At 36.8% G+C, this 13,781-nt stretch overlaps 2 protein-coding genes across 2 annotated transcripts; one reads left to right on the top strand and one right to left on the bottom strand.

Annotated features, from left to right (window-relative positions):
* Nucleotides 1–3,362: 3,362 nt before the first annotated feature.
* On the top strand, nucleotides 3,363–5,197 carry LOC107938500 (uncharacterized). Its single transcript, XM_041095811.1, has 2 exons — nucleotides 3,363–3,529; nucleotides 3,574–5,197. The coding sequence occupies exons 1-2, from the start codon at nucleotides 3,363–3,365 to the stop codon at nucleotides 5,195–5,197; spliced, it is 1,791 nt and encodes a 596-aa protein (XP_040951745.1).
* A 2,701-nt stretch (nucleotides 5,198–7,898) lies between these two features.
* On the bottom strand, nucleotides 7,899–9,923 carry LOC107938501 (uncharacterized). Its single transcript, XM_016871673.2, has one exon. The coding sequence runs from the start codon at nucleotides 9,921–9,923 to the stop codon at nucleotides 7,899–7,901; it is 2,025 nt and encodes a 674-aa protein (XP_016727162.2).
* Between the last annotated feature and the right edge of the window lie 3,858 nt (nucleotides 9,924–13,781).

The raw sequence follows: 13,781 nt of genomic DNA, 5'->3' as shown, positions 1-13,781 counted from the left end.
AAAGCAAAATAGAGTGAAATTCGGTACTGCTATCCATAATACAAAAGGTATTTTGGAATATGTTCACTCAGATGTGTGGGGGCCTTCCAAGACACCTTCATTGGGAGGAAAACACTACTTTGTTACTTTTGTTGATGACTTTTCCAGAAGAGTTTGGGTGTATACCATGAGAACTAAGGATGAAGTGCTTAGAGTTTTTCTTAAATGGAAAACTATGATCGAAAACCAGACTGGCAAGAAAATCAAGCGGCTTAGGACGGACAATGGAGGGGAATATAAAAGTGATCCGTTCTTCGATGTGTGCCAAGAGTATGGTATTGTTCGACACTTCACAGTTAGAGATACATCACAGCAGAATGGATTGGCAGAGCGTATGAATCGAACATTGCTGGAGAAAGTTCGATGTATGTTGTCCAATGCTGGGTTGGGCAAGCAATTTTGGGCTGAGGCTGTGACATACGCTGGCCATCTTGTTAATCGTTTGCCATCATCTGCATTAGAAAGAAAAACTCCTATGGAGGTATGGTCTGGAAAACCGGCTACAGATTATGATTCCTTACATGTGTTTGGAACCACTGCATATTACTATGTGAAGGAGTCAAAGTTAGATCCGAGGGCAAAGAAAGCTCTCTTTATAGGAATCACTTCTGGAGTGAAGGGATTTCGTCTTTGGTGCTTAAGTACAAAGAAAATGATCTGTAGCAGAGATGTTACCTTTGATGAATCTGCCACATTGAAAAAGGTAGCAGATAAAGATATTCAGACGAGCAATACTCCACAGCAGGTGGAGTGTACTCCAAAACAGGTGGAGTTTGAGCAGATGGGGATTTGCCCAGTTAATAAGTCTAATTCTCCAGCCACAATGGAGGAATTAGAGGTTGAAGAGGTTCTGACCCAAGAACCACTAAGTACACCAGAACCAGTTGCAGTTGCAAGGCCACGGAGAGAAATTCATAAACCTGCTCGATTTACTGATATGGTGGCCTACGCCCTTCTCGTTGTTGATGATATTCCTATCACTTATCAAGAAGTAATGCAAAGCTTAGAAAGTGATAAATGGAAAAGCGCCATGGATGAAGAAATGCAGTCTCTCCGGAAGAACAATACTTGGGAGTTGGCGCAATTACCGAAAGGTAAAAGGGCAATCGGATGCAAGTGGGTATTCGCAAAGAAAGATAGATCTCCTAGCAAGAAGGATATTCGCTACAAGGCAAGATTGGTAGCTAAAGGCTACGCTGAGAAGGAGGGAATTGACTACAATGATGTATTTTCCCCTGTTGTGAAGCATTCCTCCATTAGAATTTTGTTGGCCTTGGTAGCACAGTTGAATTTGGAGCTAGCCCAACTTGATGTTAAGACGGCTTTCTTTCATGGTGAGTTAGAAGAGGAGATCTATATGACTCAGCCCGAAGGATACATAGATGCTGGTGGTAGAAATTGGGTTTGTAAGCTGAACAAATCGCTATATGGATTGAAGCAATCCCCGAGGCAGTGGTACAAGCGATTTGATAGCTTTATGAGAAGGCAGAAGTACACAAGAAGCAAATATGACAATTGTGTGTATTTGCAGAAGCTGCATGACGGATCTTTCATTTATCTACTCTTGTATGTTGAGGATATGTTAATCGCTTCGAAGAGCCAAAAAGAGATAGATAAGCTAAAGGCTCAGTTGAATCAAGAGTTCGAGATGAAAGATCTAGGTGAGGCCAAGAAGATTCTTGGCATGGAGATAAGTAGAGATATACAGAGAGGCAAGCTTTGTTTGAATCAGAAGCAATATCTGAAAAAGGTATTACAATGTTTTGGTGTAAATGAAAACACAAAACATGTAAGTACCCCACTTGCTTCTCATTTGAAACTTAGTGCTCAATTATCTCCGAAAATTGAAGAAGAAAGAGAATATATGGCAAAAGTCCCATATGCTAATGCAGTTGGGAGTTTGATGTATGCGATGGTGTGTACGCGGCCTGACATTTCACAAGTTGTTGGAGTTGTGAGCAGGTATATGCATGATCTTGGAAAAGGACATTGGCAAGCTGGGAAATGGATTCTACGGTATCTTCGAAAAACCGTAGATGTTGGTTTAATTTTTGAACAGGATGAAGCACTTGGTTAGTTTGTAGTTGGATATGTTGATTCCGACTTTGATGGTGATTTAGATAAACGTCGTTCAACTACGGGGTATCTGTTTACTCTTGCGAAAGCCCTAGTGAGTTGGAAGTCTACCTTATAGTCTACAGTAGCTGTGTCTACTACAGAGGCAGAATATATGGCAGTTACAGAAGCTGTTAAGGAGGCTATTTGGCTTAATGGATTGTTGAAAGACTTAGGAGTTGTTCAAAGTCACATAAGTTTATATTGTGACAGTCAGAGTGCTATTCATTTAGCGAAAAATCAAGTCTATCATTCAAGAACCAAGCATATCGACGTAAGATATCACTTTGTGCGGGAAGTCTTTGAAAAAGGAAAAATTCTACTTCAGAAGATTCCGACAGCAGATAATCCTGCAGATATGATGACCAAGGTTGTAACAACAATCAAGTTTAATCATTGTTTGAACTTGATTAACATCCTGAGAATTTGAGCACCTTCAGGTGTATGGCGCTCGAGAGCGCATTTGTAGGCACTACAAAAGATAGCTTTATCGAATTTGGGGAGTTGAAGGAAGTGTGTGAAGATGTGATTATCCTAATCAAATCTTCAAGGTGGAGATTCTTAACATTAATGGAAGGCAATTAATAATGGTTGCCATTAACATTAATGGTAGACAATCAATAATGACAACCACCAACTTTGGAAAAGTGGCAAGGGATAATTTTTTTTTGGTCCTTGAGATAATGGGCTATTTATTGTTTAGTCCTTGAACCTCAACTATAAATAGGCCTTCTCATTTCTCATTTCAATTCATCCCAACCAATCTTTCTCTCTTAGTTTTCTCTCTTCTCCCATTTGAGAATTCTTAAGGAATTCTATTTGTTTGTAATATTTTGGAGATAGTAAAGTTATCATCTGGTTTTAGTAGCCCGAGGACGTAGGTATAATTTACCGAACCTCGTTAAAACTCTTGTGTTCTTTTTGTCCTATTTTTCTTTCAATATTTGAGGGTATAATAGTAGTATTTAATTGTGCTATTAAATTACATTAGAAGGAATATTCTGACTAAGGAAAGACTTGGTATTTAAGAGATCCTTGTGATCCACCTCTCTTCCCTGGGAATTGAACTTTGTGTGATTTTTTAGTACAATAATTTACACGCTTCCGACCCTATTGGAACAACACAAACCTTATAAAAGGTGGCTAGAATTGGATTCCCACACTCTACAAACTTTAATTATTTAGTACGAAACTGAGGATCAGCTACGATGAGTTCGGAGCAGAAGAAGCTGATCAAGAATGTTTTGCTCGATATGATACTGTTAGGGCAGGATGTTTGCTCAGCAATTAACAGGTCCAACTCTTTCAAGGTGAAATGCAGTGAGTTGGGAAAGCGAGTGAATCAGCTCTTGCTAATGCTGCGTAGCCTGCGTCGGTTCCTAATTTTGCTACTCCTCTTTACTTGCTGTCAATGAACAGCATAGTTGTCAAGCTCGAGGACAACTTCAAGGTAGCTCAGCGCGTAGTACACAACTGCAAGCCCCAACGTCGGCTTTGTAGATTCTTCACTAGCCGTATCCATATTTCAACCGATTTTCAAGAGCTCTTCCACGTTTTAGATGTTTCTATCACCGAAGTGGAGTGGCTGGTTAGCGATTATGAGCCCCAAAGCAAAGACAGAGGCTCGATGTACTCGCCTACAGTTTTGGCCTGGTCTTGTATCGCCACTGTCGAAATGGGGCCAAGCTTAGATGATCGAATCGAGGCCGCTCATCGTCTTGCATCACTCGTTCAACAAAAAGATTTTGAGTATAAGCAGCTCATTTTTAAAGGTGGGTTACCTTCATTACTAAAGCTTTTGAAGGAGAATTCTCCGGTTGCTCATATTGCAGCCGCTAATGCACTTTGCCTTTTAGCTAATGAGGAGGAGGAAAAGAGTGGAACTATTATCAAGGAATTGATTCATACAATTGCAAGTCGTTTATCAAGAACATCTTCGAGATGCGATCAAAAGCAAGCTGCCGACTTGGTTGCAGACATTGCAGAGCGTAACCCAGAGTTGAAACGATATCATTTCATGAGAGAGGAAACGGTATGGCGGCTGGTGATTTTATTGTCATCTCAACAATCACCGCTCGAGTTGAAGATTAGTTGTTCCAAGGCTTTATGGAAGCTTGCTCAAGGGAGTGTTTTGATTTGTAAGACATTAACGGAGACGAAAGGAATGCGATGCTTGGCCGAGTTGGTGGCAAAAGAACAAGATGAATTACGGTTCAATTGCATAATGATCATAAAGGAAATCACAACTATTGCTGAATCAGATATCCGTTTTCGACGTTCAGCCTTTACGAGTTCTTCTCCGGCTGCAAAGGCGCTCATTTGTGAGTTATTGAGGATAATCAAAGAACGTGACGACGCAAAACTGAGAGTTCCTGCAATTAAGTCCATTGGATCATTGGCAAGGTCTTTTTCAGACAGAAAGGGTCGAGTAATCATCAATCTTTTGATTGCTCAGCTAGGGAACACAGATCAAGAAGTTGCAATGGAAGCTGCAATTGCTTTGAGAAAGTTTGTTTCCATTGATAATTACCTTCGTTCGGAGCATTCGGAGTCGATAGTCAAGTTTGATGGTGTACAATTGTTGATGAAGTTAGTAAGTGAGGATACGAAGGCCCAACCCCACGTATTAGCATTGATATGCTACCTTGTCCAACATGACACCAATAGCAATGTTTTGATAAATGCTGGAGCTTTGACTGCTCTTCAGACAACAGATCCCGAAGTCATTACAGAACATCCAGAGTTAGAAACATTGGTCCCCCACGCAATATCCAGACTCCAATTCAATCTTACTGAGGACCAACTACAAACAGACAGTTCAACAGGCATCAAACAGATTATTACAGAACAGGGCATAGAAGTTGTTGACACTGTACGACGTGGATTAAAGTTGCTGTCAAAAGGTGATAGTAAAACACCGCCAATTGTAACAAGATGTATAAAGAGAATTTTAGGGGCAATACCTCCATTAAAGAGCAAGAGGATTCAGCAGTTTCTCAACCTAAGTGCGCGGAACTGGCAGTATTATGTGTGGACTGCATAGAGGAATGGCTAGTAATGAAGGTGTCACGACGCATTGGCAAACAAGGTACTACCAATTCGCTGCCCAAAGAATTGGTAGTACCTTGTTCATCAGTAGTAATTACAAAAGGATATGATAAAAAGGGTTGGTGATAATTGATAAGAAAAATTGCCAAATCAATGGAGAAAAAAAAACAAGAATAGAAGAAAATTTGGCTCTATGATACATCAATTATGTGAAAAATATAATATTGTATGCACAATTTGCTGGCTAATGGGATTGATAAACTTTCCATCTAGTGCCTTCATTAGTATTCATAATACAATCTTAGGGAATCTAAGGCCTTGGTCGCCAATTCTTTTAACTCAGGTTTCCGCGAAACAAACGTGCGAAGTTCCCCTTTTTTGCTTAACAATTGTCGAACTGCAGTCCTCATCCTGGCTTCTTCCACAGCCTTACAATAATCAGCTTTCGAAGCAATGTAACACATAAGCACCAATACATGCACTTGTAGCTTCAATTCGCTTTCACCATCACTCAACAGTTTCACCAAAATCTGTGCAGCGTTGAACTCGATCATCTTGTTCGAATGCTCTTTGCATAGATGATTTGCGTCACAGGAAAACTTCGCTAAAGCAACCAAAGCTTCCATTACCACTTCCCCACACCCATTTTCGAGCTGCGACACCAATAGACTAACCACCCGATGATGATTGCTTTTACGGAAGATTCTAGCCAAAAAACCAATCGACTTTATGGCAATAACTTTAAGCTTGTAGTCCTCTGATTCTTTGATCACCCTCAATAGCAGTTCAACGGTGTCCTTTGATTCCTGAGAGCCGGTCTTAAATTTTTCGCACCTAAGATCAATGTTATGTTCAGCTAAAGCCGTAAACTTCATTAGAGCCATCAAGTGAAGCAGCAACCAAAATTCACAATCTCCATGTTTGGCAGGTTTCACCATCTTATGCTCCGATAGCATCGCTGCTGGTTATCAATCTCCTAGGAAATTAAACACTAAGAAAATATAAATGCTTTTGATTTTTTGCTCTTTATTTGTAAACACCCTTACTCTTATTTATAATATAAATGAAGGTTATCAAATGAATGAAACACCCTAAAAAGCTGGACGCGGTTTTTCAGCAGAGATTTCACGGTAAAGCTTGCTTACTTGTTCGGAAAGTATAGTTCAATCGCACGATCACTTCAGATACGCGTCACTACTTTTTTTGATCCCGATGAAGATATCTAATAAAGCTTTTCCCATCATTATTCGTCAGCGAGATTGTTTACAGTAGAATCCTAGTTAAAAAGAAATAAACTACATTTAGTGGAGGAGTTTTAGTTTTCTTTTTATATTTAAAAAACAGTAATAAATTTTGATATCTTTTTACCAGGGTCTTCAATATATATATATTATTTCGTCCTTTGGAAGTAACATCAATGAATTCGGGACACCCAATGACAAGCATTAAACCTAAACCTCCAACCCAAAGTTTCTATACTTCTTTTAAGTGTTTAAATATATGAAATCCCTTTTATCCAATTCCTAATTCTAAAGATTAAGATAATCTTTATTTATAAAACTCATTACTCAATGATTAGATTTCTGTATTTATCAGATGATCTCCTTGTGTTTACCAAAGGCAATATTTATTCTATATTTGCTGTCCAAAATGTTTCTACATTTTGGATTTCTTTTATAATATGTTAGGATTGCAAGCTAATTTTTCAAAGAGTGAAATCTACAGTGTTGGGGTCGATCATTGTTGAGGTGACTGGTTTAAAGATTGGAAAGTTACCAGTCAGGTACCTTGGTGTACCACTAGTGGCGAGGAATTTGAGATGCCTTTGTGACCATTAGGAATTGGTCTTTTAAATGCCTTTCTTTTGTCGGCAGACTTCAACTTCTTCAATCTGTTTTTTTTTTAATCTTCAGAATTTTTAGTGCAGAATCTTCATTCTCCCTTTTAAAGTCATCAAGCAGATTACTAAAATTTGCAACTCCTTTCTTTGAACGGGCAATGAAACATGTACAAAAGGGGCTAGGATTAACTGAGAGAAGATTTGTCATCCCAAAGCAGAGGGAGGTTTGGGAGTCAATGATCTTAAACCATGGAATCAAGCTTATATGATAAGATGTTTATCGCAGATTTTGGTTATCGTGGCTTGGGTGGATCAATATCGTATGGCAGGTTCAAGCCCGGCATTGCATAGTTGGGCGTGGAAGAAGCTTCTTAAAGTTAGATACATTATATTAATCAGCAAGCACGTGTATCCATGGATTTGTTGGATATAGTGTTAATCCTCCTAAATTTTAATAACATTGTCTATCCTTTTTAATTCATCATATCTAAGGTGTTCATATACCAAGAACAAAGTCGATATATTTCAAATATACTCTACGTCATATCTAAGTTGGCATTTAATGTTTAAATTAACAATTATGTTAGCAGAATGACCTGATTAATATGATAATGATACTTAAAAGACTCAATTAAAAACATTTTAAAATTTAAAGACAAATTTAAAATCTAAACCAATATTTAGGAGACATTGGGTGGAATTAATCATTCTCCTTTTTGGACCAAGAAACAGAAAACGAATATCAATCAGTGCTTTGGGGCATACCAAACCTCGTAAAATTATGGGGCAAAACCAGAAACAGGAAAGAACAGACATAGGCATGGCCCAAAAACATGAAAAAAGTTTAGTTCATCGATTATATTAGCTGCCGATATGTGCATACATTTTCACTCATTTTTTTCTTTTTCTTTTTGCTCAATACATTCTCATACAATTTATGTATGATATAACCAAAGTTTCTTCTAATCTCTTTTTTCTCTAATGATATAACGAATTTTCTCACCACCAACCTAAGCTTTTGTGCCGGTTCCTTAATCACTAGTCTTTTCTTTAGGTAATACACCGACATCAATGCTAGTTCCATGCATTTAGCCTTCAAAAACTGCTGAATCCTCGTCGTCTTTAACGGAGGTATTGCCCCTAAAATTCTCTTTCTAGGATTTCTTACTAGCCTTTGTAGATAAACGGTAAGCCTTTTGTACAGCAGCTTTAATCGACCTTCTATAGTGGCAACAACTGCTTTGCTCTGTTCTGTAAAAAACTGTTTGATGCCCGTTGAGCTCTCTGTTTGATGTTGCTCCACAGTAAGATTGGATTGGAGTTTGGATATTGTGCGAGGGACCAATGTTTCTAGCTCTTTATATTCTGTATTGACCTTGGGAGCTATTGTCTGAAGAGCAGTTAAAGCTCCAGCTTTTATCAAAACATTGCTATTGCTGTCATGTTGGGCAAGGTAGCATATCAATTCTAATACGTGCGGATGGGTGTTTTTATCCCCACTAATTAGTAACTTCATCAACAATGGTACACCTTCGAATTCTATTATCGACTTCGAATGCTCCGAACGAAGGTAATTATCGGTGGAAACGAATTTTTTCAATGCAATTGCAGCTTCCATTGCAACATCTTGATCTGTATTCCCCAGCCGAGCCACCAATGGACCTATCACTCGACTCTGTTTGGCCGAGAAAGACCTTGCCAATGAACCAATGGACTTAATTGCAGGAACTCCTAGTTTTGTATCGTCAAGCTCTTTGATTACCCTCAATAGCTCGTCAACCACCGCCTTTGCAGCTAGAGAAGAACTCGTGAAGGCCGAGCGTCGAAAACCGTCATCTGATTCAGCAATAAATGTGATCTCCTTTATGATCATTATGCAATTATACCGTAATTCACCTTGTTCTTTTGCCACTAACTTGGCTAAGCATAGCATTCCTTTCGTCTCCGTTAAAGTCCGACAATTGGAAACGCTCCCTTGAGCAAGCTTCCATAAAGCCTTGGAACAGCTAATCTTCAACTCGAGCGTTGATTGTTCAGATGATAGCAAGATCACTAGCTGCCATATTATGTCCTCTCGAATCAAATTGTGTTGTTTCAATTCCGGGTTACGCTCTGCAATGCTGGCAACCAAATCGGCAGCTTGCATTTGTTTCGATATCGGTGATGCTTTCGATAAACTTTTTATGAAAGTGGAAATCATTTCGTTCATAATAGTTCCTTCACTGTCCTCATTAGCTAAAAGGCAAAGTGTATTAGCCGCTGCAATATGAGTTACCAGGGAACAATTCTCCTTCAAAAGCTTCATTAATGAATCTACCCCACCTTCTTCAACAATGATGTGCTTATACTCATCTTTATGTCTAACGAGTGATGCAAGATGATTAACGGCCTCGATTCGATCATCTAAGCTCGACCCCATTTCAACAGTGGCAATGCAAGACCACACCGAAACCGTAGGTGACATTCTATCCTCTGTTTTCAAGCATCCGCCTCTGGTTTTGGCCTCATAGATTCTAACCACCCACTCCATTTCTCCAATAGAAGCGTCCAAAACGTGGAAGAGCTCTTCAAACTCGGCTGCAATACGGCTGACAAAGAGTCTCCAAATCAGGTTTCGATGCTTGCAATTGCAGACAATGCGCCGAGCCGCCTCGAAATGCCTCTTGAGCTTAGCAACCATGCAGTTAATTGGCCGCAAGTAAAGAGAAGTAGGAGCTGTAGTGATAAGCAGGTCACAAAGCAGTTCCAAGAGTCGACTCACTCGCTTTCCTAACTCACCACATTCCACCTTGAACGAGTTGGACTCATTAATCGCTAAGGAAACATCCTCCCCAAACAGCATCAGATCAAAAAGTTGCTGAGCATATGAACACAGCGCCATTTTCGCGAACACACTTCATGTCAATTGCCTAGCAATTTGTTTAACAAAATATAATTAGCTTAATAATTTGTCAATGTTACTTTGTTTTGTCTTTTTATGTATTCTGGCAGCTCGCGCGACGTTAGCTAACATCAACGCTATCGCCTAGATTATGAAGCAATTAGTTTGTTGACAAAATCCAGAAGTTGAATGATTTGACATAAAATAAATATTCAAATGTACAATAATATAAATATTAATAACTTGTGGGTCCACACTGTCATATCTCAACAACGTCACTAGAGAAATCGCGCGCACTCGTGCGGCACTCCTTGCGCATCGCTTTATGATTATAAACCCAAAAGTCGTGCGATAGGTTGATTAAACATGTTGTATTTAGTGTGGCTATCGAGTTCGATCTTTTTGTTCTCAGAATCTTCCATAGCCATTGCATATACAGCAGTAGCAAGATGAACTTAAGTTGTCCAGATTTGTAATAGTTGTGGTACATGGTTAACAAACGCTTTCCTTGAACTTTTTGACTTTATATCGCTTTGTTCGAATGTTCTGCTTTCTTTTTCCAAGCATCGCTCGACTACATCGCTAGAACTGGACAAGATCTTCCAAGTCTCGCGAGACACGACATGGTTGGTCCCAAGTTTCCATGTTACGGCCGTTTTAAATTTATTTATTAATATTAATAATAAAAAGTATCCTCCATTAAAATAAAAAATTCTATATTTTAGTTATCGTCAGTTGGTCCAGTGGTGGCCAAGATTTCTTGCACAGCTCAAGTAGACCCAAAAGGCAAGAGTTTAGTAATTTATAGGTAATAAATTAGTTTAAATTCAGTAACTTTAATTCATATGTTTATCAATAATTAAATTAAATTTTTAATTTTTATAAAGTATAAAATGATAAATTAAAGTAAAGAGAATAACTCATCAAATCTAACAATTTTGTAATTTATATTAGCAAAAATCTAATGATTCAATAATTTATATGTAAAAAAAAGTTAGGCAAAATCATTAATTTGAGTTCATGTGTTTATCAACAGGATAGTCAAAATTAAATTTTAAATTTTTAAAAGAGTCAAAATATAATTTTATTATTTATGCTTATTATTTTAAATTTTTTTAAAGAATTTAAACGAAAATTTTAGACAAAAATTTTATCATCTTTAATAGGTAAAAGTGTATTTTTACTATTAAATTAATTTATAATTTTACAAAATTCATGAGATTACATCCATAATCATTCCATGATGTATGAAAATGAATGCTTAATACAACTTATTTTCTTCCTAAAGAAAAGTGCCTTCACAATTAGAGGTTGTTATTGACTTTAGATTAAAAAAAAAAAAAAACCCAAAAGCTCGAACAAAATCGCGCGCCCCAAACGGATAATCTTGCGTGGAAAATACACGGTGTCGCCAAAGCTAAGAGAAATCATAGAAGAAAAACCCAAAACTTCCAACAGAGCGCACGCCTTAGGATCGATTGTCGTCGCACTATCCATTAAGTGTCAAACATACTTTTACTATCCATATCGCGAGTCTCCTTACTACTTATCAAATCGCTCTATAATCAAAATACTATTTCCCTCTATATATACCGCTCTCATTTGGTGCCACTCGACGTGATTGAATTGCAGTAGCAAAGACAAAAAAAAAAAAAAAAGAAAAAAAGAAAGAAACAGCAATGGCAATAGTGTCGAAACAACTGAAGAAGACAGATATCGAGAAACGATTGACGATCCCAAGTAAGTCCCTCAGATGTTTCCCTTCCTTAGCTGGGAATCATGTGGTGACGTTCAAAGCTAGAGACGAGAGTGGGCGTCCCTGGGAGTTCCAAATTTACACTCGTAAAGGAAAGAAGTACATGAAACCAGTCCTTACCAGAGGATGGCGCGAGTTCGTTTGCACCAAAGAGCTTACTATTGGCGATAAAGTTGAGTTCGATAAGGGAGAAAAAGAACAAGGTGAAGCTGTTATGTATCGTGTCCGAGTAGTTAGAGCAGTTAAAATATTTGGTTTTGTTCTAGATCATAAAAGCAGTTAGCTATTAGCTTATGTAATATTTACAGTCTTGATTCCCAGGACCCTTATTCATGGCCATGGGAGTTCCTGTTTTTCTTTTGGTAACTTAACTAAGAAGAAGCTTTGTAATAAGTATGGTTTCCAATGTTGTAGGATATCTTGTAATTTTGGTTAAGAAAATGCTTTGTACATCCACTAAATTAGTAAATATTAATGGATAGCATACTTGCTACTCTGTTTTGGATATTCATAATTGCAAAAGAGTTTGTGATGTTTTAGAATTGGAATTTGTGGATAGTGATAAAATTATGAAAACTATACTTTACTCAAACATATAATGCATTTAATGGGTCGGAATATCTTAAAATTCATCATGCTAAGTACATTTTTTTCTTGTAATCTCTCTGACTTGGTATTCAGGGGCCAATAAAACAGAAGCTATGAAATAGTTTAGTGTAAAATTTTGTGGCATGAAATGGAAGAAACAAATTATTTATTTATTTATTTTGCTGATGTGAAAATGACAAACGTTGTACTATTTTCGTATTCAGGGGCCAACAAAAACAGAGTTAAAACAGAGCAGAAACAGATGTGGCATCTCATCGATCTATGAATTTTTTAAGTTGCTAATTAGAATGGATTAGCTAAGAGTTTATGTTGAATTCATTAAGTACTATTTCAAAGCTTAATATTTCTCCAAGAACCAAAAAGTTCATTGGTGTAAAAGGGCTGAAAGTATTGGTTCTTTTATGGTATCCAAAATTTGCAATCCGAGTATATAACACAATTTCTTTTATATATATATATTTTTTATTGCTTTATTTTGTGAATGTGGAAGTGATCGGATGTCAATTGTCAAATACTACCACTTTATGTCTTTGACTGAGAAAACCCACGTATGAAGTGATGATCGAGCAGCGTCACTGCATTGATCGAGACTCGTATTAATTATTTATACTTTAAGCGGCGCGGAAATGTGGTAGAAGATGGAAATAGAAACCATTCGACTCGAGAAGCAAATCGAGCGACAGGCCGACACCATAGTCTATATCGCTATCACTGCACAGGCATTGGTACTTTCAACTTTAAAAATTGATGAAAGACATATTAGCCAACAAGGCAAGGCGTCGCGCCATATCGGCAGAGAATCGAGTGATACTAAATTATTTTGAATGCGGGAGATACAGCATTGTAATTTTTAAAATAGTATAAATATAATTTTATTATTTTAATAATTTATATTTATATATTTTTAAAATATTAAATTAAATTTTTATCATTTTAAGGTGTTAGAGTGTAATTTTATTATTATTAATTTAAAATTTTAAAAATTTTAAATAATTTTTTTTGTTTTAAGAAATATCAGTATTCCTGTCAGCCTCCTAATTACGTCAGTGTTTTGCAATTAGCATGCATGAAATATGTCGAGATCACCTCAAGAAATCTATTATCATTTTGATTTTGAATTTTGATGTGATACAATGGGAGAGAGTGATTCATCTTCGAGTTTTTATTTCTTAAAATTGACAAAAGTATTATAAAAGCTATTGTATTTAAAATCAAATTATATTTTGTCTATTTTACTTTAAAATCAGTAAATTAATATTTACATGTTAAATTAAAGAGTAAATTGATATTTTTTTGTTAAAATTTTTATTTATTTCTATTATTAAAAATTGATCATTATACAGTAGTATAAGGTACCCATAGCAAACTATGTGTCATTATTTAGTTATTTCGTCAATAACTTTAATTTTTAACAATATAAATAAATAAAATATTTAATAAAAAAATTAATTTACTCTTTTATCTAATTTATAATAATTAATTTATTCATTTTT

This window comes from Gossypium hirsutum, chromosome A03 (genome assembly GCF_007990345.1).
Source record: "Gossypium hirsutum isolate 1008001.06 chromosome A03, Gossypium_hirsutum_v2.1, whole genome shotgun sequence".
Classification (NCBI taxonomy): domain Eukaryota; kingdom Viridiplantae; phylum Streptophyta; class Magnoliopsida; order Malvales; family Malvaceae; genus Gossypium; species Gossypium hirsutum.
This window is presented reverse-complemented; position numbering and strand designations above follow the sequence as displayed.

Excerpts from the sequence above, each read along its gene's own strand:
- LOC107938500 (XM_041095811.1), top strand. The coding sequence starts at position 3,363 with ATGAGTTCGGAGCAGAAGAAGCTGATCAAGAATGTTTTGCTCGATATG. Across the intron at positions 3,530-3,573 it reads ATGCTGCGTAGCCTGCGTCG|CATAGTTGTCAAGCTCGAGG; the intron begins GTTCCTAATTTT and ends GTCAATGAACAG.
- LOC107938501 (XM_016871673.2), bottom strand. The coding sequence starts at position 9,923 with ATGGCGCTGTGTTCATATGCTCAGCAACTTTTTGATCTGATGCTGTTT.